General features: G+C 51.6%; 2 protein-coding genes across 2 annotated transcripts in view; one reads left to right on the top strand and one right to left on the bottom strand.

The window, feature by feature from the left end:
• Window positions 1–16,280, top strand: part of LOC135405259 (zinc finger protein 883-like) — a 142,024-nt gene that overhangs the window by 60,471 nt on the left and 65,273 nt on the right. The gene's annotated exons all lie outside the window — the stretch shown is intronic.
• LOC135405459 (olfactory receptor 14A16-like) lies at window positions 10,616–11,582 on the bottom strand. Its single transcript, XM_064640157.1, has one exon. The coding sequence runs from the start codon at window positions 11,580–11,582 to the stop codon at window positions 10,623–10,625; it is 960 nt and encodes a 319-aa protein (XP_064496227.1). The 3' UTR covers window positions 10,616–10,622.

Genomic DNA, 16,280 nt, shown 5'->3' with positions numbered 1-16,280 from the left:
GGAGTGACTGGCAGTGACTGGGATCATAGTGGGAGTGACCAGCACCATACTGGAATCATAGTGGGAGTGACTGTAAGGGACCAGGATCAAACTGGGAGTGACTGGAACTACACAGGGGGGATTTGGGAGCCAGTGGGACCATGCTGGAAGCCAACTGGGAACATCCTTGGAGCAACTGGGATCCTGCTGGAAGCAACTGGAAGTAACTGGGAGTGACAGGGTGCATGCTGGAGACAACTGGCATAAACTGGGAGTGAGTGGGAGTGACCAGGATCATCCTGATGGAAACTGGAACCATCCTGGGGCAAGTGGAAGTAACTGGGTGCAGTGGGTTTCTGTGGCTGGGTTTTGGTAGCGGGGGGGCTACAGGGCTGGCTTCTGTTAGAAGCTGCCAGAAGCTTCCCCTGTCCCGTGGAGCCAATGCCAGTGGCTCCAGGACAGAATTCCTGCTGCTGGCCAAGGCCAGGCCAGTCAGGAGTGACAGTAACACCTCTGGGATAACATATTTAAGAAAAAGAAGGAATTCCAGCCAGGAAAGAGCGGAGTGAGACCATGGGAACAGCAATGCAGACCCCAAGGGCAGTGCAGGAGGAGGGGCAGGAGGTGCTCCAGGTGCCAGAGCTGAGGCCCTGCAGCCCGTGGGGCAGAGCAGGGTGGGGCAGCTGTGCCCCTGCAGCCCCTGGGGGAGCATCGGGGTGCAGAGACCCCCCTACAGCCCCTGGGGGACCATCGGGGTGCAGAGACCCCCCCTGCAGCCCATAGGGGAGCATCGGGGTACAGAGACCTCCCTGCAGCCCCTGGGGGAACATCGGGGTGCAGAGACCCCCCCTGCAGCCCATAGGGGAGCATCGGGGTGCAGAGACCCCCCTGCAGCCCATGGAGGCTCCCACGCTGGAGCAGGTGGATGCAGGAAGGGGGCTGTGACCCCGTGGCAGGCCCAGGATGGAGCAGGGTCCTGGCAGGGACCTGCAGCCTGTGGAGAGGGAAGCCCAGGCTGGAGCAGGCTTTTCCTGGGCAGGACTCGTGGCCCCTGTGGGGGACCCACACCAGTACAGCTCATCCGTGAAGGACTGACCCCATGGAGGAGTGACCCACGGGACAGCAGGCTGGGAAGAGCTGCTGCCCGAGGGATGGACCCACGACAGAGAGGTCCATCAAGGACTGTCTCTCATGGGAGGGACCCCACGGGAGCAGGGGAAGGACTCCAACTCCTCTCCCTGAGCAGCAGCAGAAACAACAACTGACCATGACCCCCATTCCCGTCCCCCTGCACCGCTGAGGGGGAGGAGGGAGAACATGAAAAGAGGGGCGGGGGGAAGGTGTTTTTAAGACTTTTATTTCTCACTCTTTGGCTCTTATCCTGTTAGTAATAAATTTAAGTACTATTCCCACTTGGAGTCTGTTTTGCCCATGAAGGTGATCAGTCACTGACCGCTCCCAGCTCTTATCTCTGCTCAGGAATTCTTAGCTGTTTTTTTTGTATCTCTCCTCTGCCTAGTTGCAGAGGGAGAGTGAGAGAATGGCTTTAGTGGGTACCTGGTATCTGGCCAGGGCCAACTCACTACAAGAATATAAAAAGAAGTAATTTTTTTTTGTCTTGTTCTGATATGGTTAAGGAGTTGGAAAACCAAGACTGGTGCAGGGAGGTCCAAAGCATGGCTTTGTGTCTGGATGAGGGAGACATCACATTTAGAGGAGACAGACTCTGCAGTTGCTTTCTTAGACTTTGTCCCACCTTAATGGTGTTTTTCCACCCACAGCAGCGTTGCTGGGAGATGTTGCAGTGGCACATCCACCCTTCTCTGCCAGGGCAGCATCTTGGCCCTTCCCACCCCACCATGGATTTACCATTCCTGTGGCAGGGACTTGTCCCCACCTGATATCCATATGGGAAATGCAACTCCTGTGGGTGGCTTTCATGGTTCCACCACAGTCTGGCACAGATTCTGATCCACCTTTGAGAAATTGTGTGGTCTACGTGTTCTGGATAAAGCTGTCCCACCTTTGCACGTTGTGACCCGAGGGAGTTTTGGTGGCCAGTTTGTGTATCAAAAGCACTCAGTATTAAAACGTAGCAAGTTGCACCTGTGCACGAATCTGCAGGAGCTCAATGCCCTGAGTACCCACACAGGCTTTTCTGTCTCGAATCCTGCTGATTTCGTGCCTGGGACTGGATTTATTTCAGCAGCTAAATGGTTCACTGGAGGACTAATTGGCTCTGACAGCTCCAGTCCTTTGCAGCAGATTATTGGCATGCTGGCAGGAGCAGCTCCCTTCCTTCCCTTCCCCCTTCATTATAAAAACACGAACTGTAGAGAAACCAAATACCACACAGCCCCTGCGCCGAGCCCATCAGTGCTCCCGGCTCGGTGTTCAGCACAGAAAGTCCCTTTTATATTTGGGAAGCGGAGGGAGAAAATTCTGGAAGCGCGAGAACGCGGCGATAGCTGGGATGAACTAGGAGCCCTTAAGAAAGGACTGGGAGGTACTGGGATAAACTGGGAGCCCCGAGGAAGGAACCGGGGCTTTTCCGCCATTTGCGTAGCGCTGAGGGCAGGGCGCTTACGCCATTTGCGTAGCCTTACTTAGTTTACGTAGCTCTCGTCCCTTGCCGTTACTGGCGCCCCCTTACGCCGTTTGCGTAGGGCTGTGGGCAACGGCAGAGCCCCTTACGCCGTTTGCGTAGCGCTGTGGGCAACGGCAGAGCCCCTTAAGCCGTTTGCGTAGCGCTGTGGGCAGCGGCGTTAGGAGCGGACTGGGGCGGACTGGGATGGACTGGGAGCCCTTAGGAAGGGACTGGGAGCCCTTTGGAGAGGACTGGGATGAACCGGGAAAGGTCCGCGAGCCCTTAGGAAGCCACCGGGGTCCTTCCGCCATTTGCGTAGCGCTAAAGGCAGGGCCCTTGCGCCATTTGCGTAGCCTTACGCAACTTACGTAACTTCCTCCATTGTTATTACCGGCGCCCCCCTTACGCCGTTTGCGTAGCGCCGCGGGCATTGCCAGCCCCTTACGCAATTTGCGTAGCTGTGCTCCATTGCCGCCAGCGGTGCCATCTTACGCCGTTTGCGTATCCCTGCGCCGTTTGCGCAGCGCGGCGGGGGCGGGCCCGTATCCCTGCGTGCCGATATTTATTTATCAGTGTCCAGGCGCTCGACCCCTCAGCCCCTCACACACCCACGGGCCCCACGGCAGCGCGGGGGAGGATCCCAGCGGGTGTCCAAAAGCTCCTCCAAAAGTCAGTTTATGGCTTTGCAGAGGGTTCTCGGGAGTACCAAGGGGCTGAATGTAAAGAGAGAAAAATTAAATCTTTAGGGGGGAAAAAATATAACAATTGCATTTCTGTTTTCCTGAGGAGCCGTGGGTGTTTTTAGGCAGCTGCCTGCAGAGGCCATCGCCATTTCGTGAGGTGGCATTAATGCAGGAGGAGACTTGTTGTGCTGTTCATGGAAATTGGGATTTTAAGGTTTTTCTCCTTGGTTTGAAGCTTCTTCATTCTTCCTTCGCCCTCTTTCAGAGCAAAGGCTTTAATTTTTAAACTTAGGGGGAAAAAAGTAATAACAACAAGTGAGGAAAACTAGGGGGAAAGGGAAAAGTTCTTCTGAAGGGATTACAATGTGCAGGCAAAATCAGTTCTCTCTCCAGGAGAGAAAAAAGTATTAGAGGTGTAAATTGGCTCCAAAAATGCCCCCAACGCCATGGGGAGGATAATCACGATGACAAGTCTCTGGGAGCTGTGAGAGAGAGAATAAATGCTGGCATTTGGAAAGACAAGTGATAGTGCTGCATTTGATCTGGGTTTCATGTCATTATTTTCTGGTTTCAGAGTAAGAAAAAGCTGCTCATTTACTTTTCATGTAGCTGTATTGTTTTTCCTGACTTCTTGAGGAGGCAGAGCTGATGAAATCGTGCTGGAAGAGGCCTGAAGCTTTTGATCTGATGTTCAGCTTCAGCAAATTTCACTTGTGGAGTTTCTGCACTTTGGGGGAGGCTGCAGGTTATAGAATGAATTAGTGCATCTGCTAAAGGAAGAGGAGTATTAGTCATGTTTAAAACCAACTCAGATTCCTCCACATTGGCTGCAGTTGAATTTTGCAAGGTTTCTGATCTCCTGGCTCTGGTTGTGAAGGTGTTTCCTTTTCAAGCCTGTCACCTGCAAAGATTTCTCTGGGACAGTGATTTCTTCATCACAGAAAAGCAATGTAGAGAAACCTCTTTGCCACCCCAAGATCATTATTTTCTTGATTGCCCTCTTGTACTCTGCTGAGGTTCCATTACATCTGCAGGTCAAATGTAACCTGAATGCAGCACTGATCACAGAGAGCAATAAATATAGTACAGAGCTTTAGTGTGAACTTCATGCACATCCTTGGTTTGTTTGTGTAAGACTGTGTATTATACAGATAATATAAAGCATAAAATAGTTTTCATATATAAAAATTACTTTTCCAGCACATACTAATGTGCCTTTCATAACCTCCTAATTAGGTTATGTTTTCTCCTAAACTTAATTCCACTTTGTGACCAACAGTTGAGTAGACTTCAACTTCATTTTTGGTTCCAATTTTCACTCTGTTCAGTGTGTGTGTATATATATGTATACACAAGAAGATAATCCTTTATTCAGCATACGTGCCTACATACCAAGCCCAAAGCCCTCTACTCAGTGCTGATGGGCAAACGCCTCTAACAGATAAAACCTCCATTCTGAATCGATGGTCTGAACACTTTCAGACTCTTTTCAGCACCAACTGTGTAGTCCAAGACTCAGCAATTCAGTCCATCACACAACAACCAGTGAAATATGAATTGGATACTGCCCCCACTTTAGGAGAAACCCTTAAGGCCATACAGCAGGTGAAAATCGACAAGGCAGCTGGGGTTGATGGAATTCCACCCAAAGTCTGGAAATGTGGGGGCCTTGCTCTCCATGCTAAATTTCATGAGTTTGTGGTGTGCTGTTGGGAACCAGGCGAACTACCATCAGGCCTTCGAGATGCAGTCATCATCACTTTGTATAAAAAGAAAGGTGCTAAATCAGACTACTCAAATTACCGTAGTATTACTCTGCTCTCCATTGCTGGCAAAATCCTGGCAAGAATACTCTTGAACATCCTAATACCTGCTATAGCAGAAGGAATGCTACCTGAAAGTCAGTGTGGTTTCAGAGCCAACAGGAGCACCACAGACATGGTGTTTTTTCTCAGACAACTGCAAGAGAAGTGTAGGGAACAGAACAAAAGTCTCTATGTAACCTTTGTCGACCTCACCAAGGCTTTTGATACTGTGAGCAGAAAAGGTCTGTGGCAGATTTTGGAACGTTTAGGTTGTCCCCCCAAGTTCCTTAAAATGATCATCTCACTCCACGAGGATCAGCACGGCCAAGTCAGATGTGGTGATGAACTTTCTGAGCCCTTTCTAATAACCAATGGTGTGAAACAAGGCTGCGTTCTTGCACCAACCGTATTCACAATCTTTTTCAGCAGGATGCTCCAAAGGGCCACAGCAGACCTCGATGATCAGGACGGGATCTACATCTGATACCGTACTGATGGAAGCCTTTTCAACCTAAGGCGACTGAAGGCCCACACCAAGACCTTAAACCATCTTGTCCAGGAGCTGCTTTATGCTGATGACGCCGCCCTTGTTGCACACACAGAAGCAGCTCTGCAGCGTTTAACATCCTGCTTTGCAGATGCTGCTGAGCTCTTTGGGCTGGAAGTCAGCTTAAAGAAGACAGAGGTTCTCCATCAACCTGCACCTCAGGAAGTCTTCCTTCATCCCCATATCACCATTGGCCAATCAGTGCTCAAACCAGTTCAGCAGTTTAATTACCTGGGTAGCCTCATCTCTTCGGATGGTAAGATTGACAGAGATAGACAACAGGTTAGCAAAGGCATAGAGAGCTTTTGGAAAGCTTCATAAAAGAGTTTGGCATTATAAACACTTGAAGAAAAGTACAAAGATCAGTGTTTACAGAACCATAGTGCTGTCTACTCTATTATACGGATCTGAATCATGGGTCATCTACCACCACCACCTGTGTCTCCTAGAACGCTTCCATCAACGCTGCCTTTGCACAATCCTAAACATCCACTGGTCAGATTATGTGACCAACACATCTGTTCTAGAACAAGCAGCAGTCACAAGTATTGAGGCCATGTTGATGAGAACACAGCTGTGCTGGGCAGGGCACGTCTCCAGGATGAAGGACCAACCACTGCCTCCCTAAGATCTTGCTCTGTGGTGAACTTGCCACTGGCTGCTGCAAGAAAGGAGCCCCAAAGAGAAGATACAAGGACTCCCTGAAACAACATCTCAGCCTTGGCCATATTGATCATCATAACTGGTCTACTCTGACCTCCAGTCGGGAGGCCTGGAGACACACCATCTATAACACTGCTGATGCTTTTGAGAACGCACACAGGATCACTCTTGAGGAGAAAAGACAATGCAGAAAGAACCATGTTTTGCAGAATATACCACCTAAGGAGTCTTTCTGCTGTGCCTTTTGCAATCCGTTATGTCTATCTCGTATTGGTCTCATAAGTCACCAGCGTGCCTGTAACAAACGTGGATAGAGCCTTCCTAAATCATCGTTCGCAAAAGCCTTGCCATGATGATGACGAATGTTGTTATTGTGAATCTGTAATTCAGTCACTGTTACAATTGTAGCAAATGCTATTGATCCAGTTGATAACTGTTCAACTGGTCAATGGTTAAGTGCTACTAATCTCTTTTGCCCCCTTATTTTTGGATCCAAATCCTTTGTGCCCTAAGCCTCTTGCATCCTAAGGCTCTGTGTAAATCGTTTCCTTTCATCAAAAATATATATTTTTCATGACTTCCACTTTAAAATCTTCTTTCTTAGCTAAACTACAAAACAACTCCAATTAGCTGTTCAAGTCTTGAAGACAATTAAAGGAATGAAAATAATTTGTTTTTCAGTGTTTTAATGGGTCCCACAGTGTGTTTGGAGTTGCATCAGCTGTCAGTCCAAGATGGGCCATGTCAGAACTGGTGAGATTGGGGGGTGAGGAGCAATATTGATCATCCAGGGTCAGTGTGGATCTCCTGAGGAGACACTCAGCATCAAGATCACTTGGAGAACACCTCTATCACCTCTTCTCTGAACTACAAAATAGCCATAATTGAATTAAAACAAAAAAGTACAAACTTTGAAGACTTGTTTTGAAATTGCCTTGAAGACAATTAAAGGAAGACAAAGAGATCCTGAGGGATTTCTGCATTTTAATGAGCCCCACAGTGTGTTTGCAGCCCAGCCCATGATCCTGAGGTACTGAGAGAAGATTGAAGCAGCTGCTGAAGAAGTCAGAAGCCAAACTGCAAGTGCCTTGAAGCATTGCTGGGCCCCACTGAGGGCAGGCACTGCCAAAGCCTCCCCAGGGACTCCTTGGAGCAGCTCCTTGGAGGCCAGGAGTGCAGGCAGACAAAGGCTCTGGGCAGGCCCCTGCAATGCTGAGCAAAGCCTGCCTTGGTTTTGTGGAGCACAAAGGCCAAGGCCTGAGCCCCAGGCCCTGGCCCAGCAGATCCTGTCCCTCCCGGCTGGCTCAGGGCTGTTTGGGGGGCACTGGGATGGGAGGGGGAGGAACAACCAAGGCCCAAAACTGGGCAACCCCTGCCAGGCTCCTGAGGGAGGGGCGAGGCAGAAACCAAGGGCAGAACCTGCCAGGCAAGTTGCTTGTGGTGGCCTGAGTGGCAGAGGCAGCTGCCAGAGGCAAGGGGACAAAGGCCTGGGTGCCTTTGGGCCTTGCAGCCCTGCCAGAGCCCTTGGCCATCTCTCCTGCAGGCTGTCCTGCCCTGGCCCTGCTGCTGCTCTGGCCTTGCAGGCTGCACACACCCCTCCTGCTTTCCCACCCCCTCCCAGCAGCATTTCCAGACCCTCCCTGATGTCTCTGCACCAGCTCTGGCTGTTCCCTGGAACACAAAGCCATGGGCTGATCCTGACTCCCTCTGGGTGACCTCTTGAAGCACAAGGCTCCCCGTTGAGTGACATTTCTTTTTCCTCACCTTCAGTCTGAATTTTCAATGCTACTCTTTGGAGATTTCACTCTTTTTCCAAAACAGAGAAAAGCTCCATCCTGTCATATCTCCTCTAGACCCTCTCCAGTTCTTCCTCATTCCTCCAGAATGGGGAACCTCACAGACAGACAGACCAGTCCAGATGTGGTGACCCTAGGGCTGAGTCCAGGGGGGTGACAACTCCCTTGTCTGGGTGCCCACACTCCCCCTAAGGCAGCCCCATGTGCAGTTGGCCTTAAATCAAGAGGCCATTCTGATTCTTTGAAACATCACGGAATCAAGTGGCACCGTGACACTGCAGGGCCTCATGGAACCAAAGGAATGCAGGGACACTGTGGAATCCCATGGAACCAAGGGACGATTATGAAGTGTGGGGTCTCTTTGGAACAAAAGGAACCCTGAAACATCTCAGAACCTCCTGGAACCAAGGGCCCACTGTGCCTCCCCAGAACTCCATGGAATCAAGCAGAGCCGCTGCCTCCCCCCCGCCGCCGCACGGACCGGAGTCGCCGGCTCTGCCCTGCTTGGACACCTCTGGAGTCAGCGTGTTCTTGGGCAGCACAACTGCTCTCAGACCAGAGAGTTTCCCAGATTTTGCTTTGCCCCCTCTCTCCTCTGGTTTTGTTTTTTGTTCTTTGTTCATTCAGGGGGAAAGGGGAGAAGGGAGGCAGGTGTTGATCCCTGTTTGTGTCTGTTTACAAAAGGGAGTTGGGGCAGGGCGGTAGAGAGGAGGCAATTTCTCTCTCTGCTGTTGCTTTAAACTCTTCTGTTGGTATTGCTGGTTTTGCTGCTATATTTCTTGTCAGCCAGCTGGGGTTTTTTTCACTTATACCTCCTTGTATTTTGTCTCCCTGTAGTGGTGGGGAATAAAAGGGGAGCAAATTCATTTTATTGGAGTTCCCACCCCAATATGTGTCTTTAAACCAGGACAGTTTGCTCAAGGGCTCCTTGAAATTTGGCATCATTCACAAAGGACTAGAAAATGCATTTTGTCCCATTGTATAGAGAGCTCTTCAGCATTGGTGGGCATAGACTGATCACTGAGGGATTTCACCAGGAAGTTGCTGCCAAGAGGAGTTTGTACCATGGATTTTATTTGACACTTCATTCAGCAAACTTCCCATCCACCACATCTTCCACTTCTTCAGTCCAGCTCTCACCAACCTGGCCATAAGGTCAGGGCACCATGTCAAGGGCCTTGATAAAGTCTGGGCATACAACATCCCCTTCTTTTCCGTCCCACAGAGGTTCTGCAATCCCTGCCTTGTCCTTCCCATGCCTGGCAATGGCTGCAGGAGGACTTGCCCTATCCCCTTCCCTGCTGAGCCTGAGCAGTCTGGAACTCTGCCAACCCTCCTTGCTGCCCTGTTTGCAGACTGGTTCCATGTCTGCCTTTGCCAAGGCCCCAGGAAGCTCTGGGCTGGCTCTGGCCTTTCCAAGGGTTTGGGAGAGGTCTCCCAGTGACACTGCCCAGCCTTCTCAATAGCCCGGACACAAAAACCTTTGCAGTATCTCACACTGCCAGAGGAGTGCCCAGGACACAACACAGGTTGTCCTGGTGGTTCTGGAGAATGAGAAGGGATTTCTCCCTAGAGGCCAACCCTTCCAATTGGATTTGAGTGCAGCTGAAAGGTTCCCTCATCATTTTCCCCCAGTGCCTCCCTACCCTGAAAGTTTCTGGGCATCAGGCTGGAGCTGAGGGGGTTGGGCAGGTGCCTGAGGAGGGGGTAGAACAAGGGCTGTGTCCAACTGTGCCAGGAGGGCTGTGCTGGGCAAGGATGAGGAGGCTGCAGAAAACAGTGGCACTGGGGAGGGGAGAGGAGCAGCTGGAGAGACCTTGTGCCTGCCCACACTGGGCAGGAGCTGCCCCAGGATGGCACCTCTGAAGCACTCCCAGGATGTCCCTGTGAACAGGAGGGGAAGACTGGATCTGAAAATGGAACCTGGAAAGCAGAGAGCAGGAGTGTCATGGTGTCACTGCAGGAGAGTTCCAGCCCTGGAGCAAGGACACAGAAGAAGTGACCCAATACATGCACTGCCCTCAGAAGATCCCACAGCATCCTGGAGATGCTGTAAGGGAGCCCAGTTCTGCTTCACAAGTTCCCAGGGCCTGTCCCTGCCTGTGCTCCAAGGGCTTCCAGCCCACAGGACTGTGCTCAGAGAGCACTCAGGCCTTAGAGCGAGAAAGGGGCTCAGGAGGACAGTGTGGAAGTGGCAAGAGAGCAGCTCTGCAAAGACCAAGCCCTGCTGCTCCCTGGCAGTGCTGCTGGGCTGGGAATATTGTCCCCTTCCCATTTGCAAATACACCCTGTCCTGCAGTGTGCTGTCCTTTAGGAACAGCTAAGAAGAAGGGTCTTGGACAAAGATGGCACTGCAGGGTCCTTTATTTTGTTTAAATACTCAGAGAGCACAATTCATCATTTATACAGCCTCAGTGTCAAAATCAAAAGGTGGACACTACTTTAGAGGGCAGATGAATAATAATATTTAATTGCACAGAAAATTATTGCAAGAAGAATACAGTGACCTCCACGAAAACCTGAGCAGGAAGGCTGGGCCAATAAGGAGTCCCATTCTGAATGCTATGCACCAGAAAACAGGCACTTTATTGCTCCTGAAAAGCATCCAGTCATCATTTTCCTCAGGGCATCCTTGAGCTCCTGGTTCCTCAGGCTGTAGATGAGGGGGTTCAGTGATGGAGGAACCACCGAGTACAGAACTGATACAATCAGATTCAGGGATGGGGAGAAGATGGAGGGAGGTTTCAGGTGGGCAAATATGCCAGTGCTGGCAAACAGGGAGACCACAGCCAGGTGAGGGAGGCAGGTGGAAAAGGCTTTGTGCTGTCCCTGCTGAAAGGGGATCCTCAGCACAGCCCTGAAGATCTGCACATAGGAGAAAACAATGAAAATGAAACAACCAAATCCTAAACAGACACTAACCACAATGAGCCCAATTTCCCTGAGGTAGCCTGAGTGTGAGCAGGAGAGCTTGAGGATGTGTGGGAGTTCACAGAAGAACTGGCCCAGGGCATTGTCCTGGCACAGGGGCAGAGAAAATGTATTGGCTGTGTGCAGCAGAGAATAGAGAAACCCAGCAGCCCAGGCAGCTGCTGCCATGTGGGCACAAGCTCTGCTGCCCAGGAGGGTCCCGTAGTGCAGGGGTTTGCAGATGGCAACGTAGCGGTCGTAGCACATGATGGTGAGGAGGGAAAACTCTGCTCCAAGGAAGAAGAAAAAGAAAAAGACCTGTGCAGCACATCCCGTGTAGGAGATAGCTGTGGTGTCCCAGAGGGAATTGTGCATGGCTTTGGGGACAGTGGTGCAGATGCAGCCCAGGTCTGTGAGGGAGAGGTTGAGCAGGAAGAAGCCCATGGGGGTGTGCAGGTGGTGGTCGCAGGCTACAGCGCTGAGGATGAGGCCGTTGGCCAGGAGGGCAGCCAGGGAGATGGCCAGGAAGAGCCAGAAGTGCAGGAGCTGCAGCTCCCTCCTGTCTGCAAATGCCAGGAGGAGGAACTGGGGCATGGAGCTGCTGTTGGACATTTACTGCTTTTTAGCACAGGATCTGTTCAAAAAAGGAAAGGACAGGGAACAGTTAAGACCTCTGTGAAAAAGCCACTCCATTTCTACAAGAAATCAATGTGTCAAATGTCACCAAATGCACTGCCAAGCAGTCAGTTTTGCTCTGCTCCAGGGGGACATGGAATTTTTTGGTAGAGCTCTTACACACACAAGGAATGTCAGATGTAAGAGACCTTGAATACAAAAGTTCCATCTCTACACCCATGACTCAGAAGAGCTGGGGCTGCAGAGCAGAAGCTTAGTCTGAGTTTAGAATAATTGTATCTGTGTTTTCTATTTCTACCATCACACCTGGGAAAGTTCTTTTCCACTGCAGGAATCCTCATTTCTATGGCCCAGCAGAGCTGCAGGGAAAGGCCCCCAGAGCTGCCTGAATGCCCCCTCCCCAAGGCCTTTGGGAGCTCTTGCCCCCCACTCCCTGCCCAGGGCTCTGATGCCTGGAGCTGTCCCTGCCAGCAGCTGCTTCCCTTGGCCCAGGGCTGAAAAAGTGACACTGATGCTGTCTATAAGATAATTTCAATGTCTGACACTCTCAGGTTCAATCTCCTCTAATCTAACAGAGTTCATGTTTCACTGTCTCCTCCTATGCTCAGAGATAGATTTCTCTGTCACAGTCAGCACCCAGACAACCCAGAGTATAACACTGAAAGAACTGGTTCATTCTCTTGAAGGTACCTCCTGTCTGTCTGTGCCTTCTGGGAAATTTCCTGCTTTGATCTGGAGCTGTGACCAGCCCTCATCCCTGCAGCACACTTCAGAGATCAGAAGGACTCTGCCCTGCTCTGCCCTCCCAGGAGTTGTTCCTTCCTCACAGACCTTCTCCCCCAGCCCCCACCTTCCCACCCCACAGCCCAGGGAACCTTCTGGCCCTGGGCCTCTGATGGGGCAGCAGCAAGTCCTGCTCTGCAGCAGCTTCTCCTGCTGCACCCCAGCAAATCCAGCAGAGCCATCCTGACAGCTCCTGCCACTGCTGCCATTTGGCAGCTGGGAGAGGCACTTGCAGGAACTCACCTGCACTGCTCTGCAGACAGAGCCTGACCGTGGCAAAGGGCTGGCAAGGTTCCTGCCCTGAGCAGCTCTGCCCTGTCCTCCCAGCCCAGGATCCCTTGAACCTCCTGCTCCCTTCTCCTCTCTGCCCTTGCTGCCTGCAGCTCCTGCCCTGCTCTGCCATATGGCCACTTCCCCTGCACTGCAGCAACTGGGAGAGTCCTGCTGAAAGATCCTAGAAGCTGTGGGATGTGCCAGCTGTAGGAGATCCCTCCAGGAAGGCAAGTTGAACTTTCCTACAGCCAGAGAATTCTTTCTTCAAATCCTGGGAAGGTTTCTCCTGTAGTGAGAGCTCAGTCACCTCCCAGCCCAGGCTGCCTCTCATCTCTGCCTTCTCTCCTGTGCCCTGGGTGCTGCAGGCAGTGCCCTCAGCCCTGCTGGGCTGTGCAGAGGAGCTGCTCACCAGCAGACCTGACTCTTTGAAGCTCTTCTTGCTTGCCAGGAGCTCCCTGTGTGCCAGGATCCCGGCCCAGCTCAGCAGCACAGCAACAGCCCCAGGCAGCCCTTGCTCTGCTCCTCTGGGCTCCCTTCAGCTGTCCCTGGGGCTCCAGGGGAACCTGCTGGCACACAGCTGAAGGAAATAATGATGTGCCTTCTCTCACCTGGGCACAGACACTTCTTTCAGCACTGTCATTTCTCCAAACACACACAAAGTCCAAGAGTCCCCTTTTCATGTCCCATCATTAGACAGGAAACCCAGACAGTGCCCAGGAGGGATCTCCTTCACCTGCACTGAGGGAAGGGCCTCAGCTGAGTCAACAGAGGTGTCTCCTTGTGGCTCTGCAGACCTGGGGCCAGAAGGACACTCAGCTCCCTCCACAACCCCCATGGGCTGGGATTCCTCCTGCCCCACTTCAGTGGGCCCAAAACAGGCCCCTGCAGGTGACTCCTTGTCCCAGCTCCCCTGGCAATGAAGGAAGACCAAAGCCAGGAGTGACCTGCTGGGACACAAAGCCCTGGTTCCTTCTGAGGGGTCAGAGGTGACCGAGATTCCTGGTGGGAACTGCAGGCTCCAGTGGAGCAGTTCCTAGGGACAGGGCAGCAGCTGTGGGATCTTCTTGGAGGCTGCTGGGACATTGCTTTGGCCAACTTCAGTGGCAGAAGGTGCCCACATGTAGGACAAGGGAACCTGTCACTGTTCCTTCTGTCCAGGGCAGCACCTAGAGGTGCTCAGGTGACCAAATGGAGTCAGGTGGCACAGGGAGAGAGGTCTCTCTCTTGTTCTTTCTCAGGGTATTTTCTACATGTCCTTGGAGTACAATGGCCATTGTCTCATGGACATCCCTTCACTGCTGAACCTAATTGAGGGCAGCTGAGCCTGGATTGAACAGCCAAAGAGGGGCCTGTAGTGCCAGGGGAGGTGCCAGGGCTCTGCAGCACAAGTGCAGCAGCTGCCCTGGACAGCACAGGGCCTGTGCAGGGACCCCGTCCCCATTCCCAGCAGTTGTGGGACAGGCACCACCCAGGGCTTCTCAGACACATTGGGGGCCTTTGGGGCAGGGAGTGAATCCCAGCCCTGCAGGGACACAAAGGCTGTCCCTTCTCTGCCCAGCCAAGGCCGGGCCAGGCACGAGTCCAAAGCACATCAGCCCAGGCTGTCCACACTTGTTTCCTCCCTCTGCTGGCTCTTCTCTCCCCCAGCATTTCAGCAGCACGTGCTGATCTCCTCAGGGATCAGGCCTGGGATTTTCCCCCTGGGCCTGAGTCCCAGCACGTTCACCCCCAAGGCCATTGTCAGCAAAGCCTCTGCACAGCCCAGCTCTCGGGGCTTTCAGAGCAGCTTTCCCCACTGCAAGTCTGTTCTTACCCCGGTGCCCCACTGAGGGGCTGCAGCCAGACAGGCCCCAATGCCCTGCGTGTGGGGCACAGGCAGGAGGAGCTGCAGCCCCAAGTCTCTCTTCATTCCACTTGCAGGCAATAACAGCCCAGGCCTGCTGAGACAGTTCCCAGGTTGCAGGGCTGTGATGGGTTGGGAGAGAAGGCCAAGGAGACACAGGAGAGAAAGAGCAGGAGAGAGGTGTCCTCAGCGGGAAGGAGCTTCTTGGACCTGTGGAGCTGCTCTAGGAGATGAAGAAATGGGGTGACGTTTTGTGGGTGAGGGTGAGAGAAGAGACTGGTTTGGGTGACCTTGTGGAGTGAGACAAAGAGCCCATTCCAGTTGGCTTTGATAACCCTGGAATTCACTGGAAAGGCACCATGACAGGATGCAAAGAGTCCCAGAGGTTTGTGCAGGGTCTTGGTGAAGACACCCCTTGGGACACAGGCCTTTAGAGCACAGCTGCTCTAAAGGTTGGTGGACAACAGGGAGGCTCATCTGCATCTGCTTCTCTCCAAGAGGAACCAAGAGGTTGCCATAGTAACTGCCCATAGCAATGGAATGCATGGTGGTTGCCATGGTAACTATCCATAGCAATGGGAATGTATGCTGGTTGCCATGGTAACTGACCATAGCAATGGGAATGTATGATGGTTGCCATAGTAACTGACCGTCAAAATGGAAATGTGTGATGGTTGCCATGGTAACCGACACAACACAACTGTGTGATGGTTACCATGGTAACCGACTATAGTGATGGGATTGTTTAATGGTTCCCATGGTAACTGACTGTAGCAACAGGATTGTACGATGGCTGCCAGAACTGACCGTAGCAACACGACTGTGTGATGGTTGCCATGGTTACCAACTGTAGTGATGGGAATGTTTGATGGATGCCATTGTAACTGACCTTGGCATTGGGAATGTATGCTGATTGCCATGGTAACTGACTGTAGCAGTGGGAAGTATGATGGTTGCCATGGTAAGCAACAGTAGCAATGGGAATGTATGATGGTTGCCGTGGTAACTGAACGTAGACATGTCAACTTATGCTGGTTACCATGGTAACTGACTGTGGCAATGGGAATGTATGATAGTTGCTATGGTAACCGACTGTAGTAATGGAAATGTGTGATGACTGCCATGCTAACTGACTGTAGAAACAGTAATGTATGATGGTTTCCATGGTAACTGACTGTAGCAACGGGAATGTATGATTGTTGCTATGGTATCCGACCATAGTAATAAGAATGTATGATGGTTGCCATGGTAACTGACTTTACCAGTGTAAGGTATGATGGTTGCCATGGTAACTAACCAGAGCAATGGAAATGTGTTATGGTTGCCATGGTAACCGACTGTAGCATCGTGACTGTCTGATGGTTGCCATGGTAACTGACTGTAGCGACGGGAGTGTTTTATGGTTGCCATGGTAACTGACCGTAGCAACAGGAATGTATACTGGTTGCCATGGTAAACGACCATAGCAATGAGATTGTATGATGGTTGCCATGGTAACTGACCATGGCAATGGAAATGTATGCTGGTTGCCATGGTAACTGACCGTAGCAATGAGAATTTGTGCTGTTTGACATGGTAACTGACTGTAGCAATGGGAATGTGTGATAGTTGCCATGGTAACCGACCATACTAATGGAAATGTGTGATGATTGCCATTGTAACTGACTGTAGAAATGGGAATGTATAATGGTTGCCATGGTAACCGACTGTCGCAACAGGAACATATGATAGTTGGCACGGTAACTGACTGTGGCAATGAGAATGTGTGATGGTTG

This window comes from Pseudopipra pipra, chromosome W (genome assembly GCF_036250125.1).
Source record: "Pseudopipra pipra isolate bDixPip1 chromosome W, bDixPip1.hap1, whole genome shotgun sequence".
Taxonomy (NCBI): domain Eukaryota; kingdom Metazoa; phylum Chordata; class Aves; order Passeriformes; family Pipridae; genus Pseudopipra; species Pseudopipra pipra.
The sequence above is the reverse complement of the archived record's forward strand: the minus strand, read 5'-3'. Positions and strand labels throughout refer to the sequence as shown.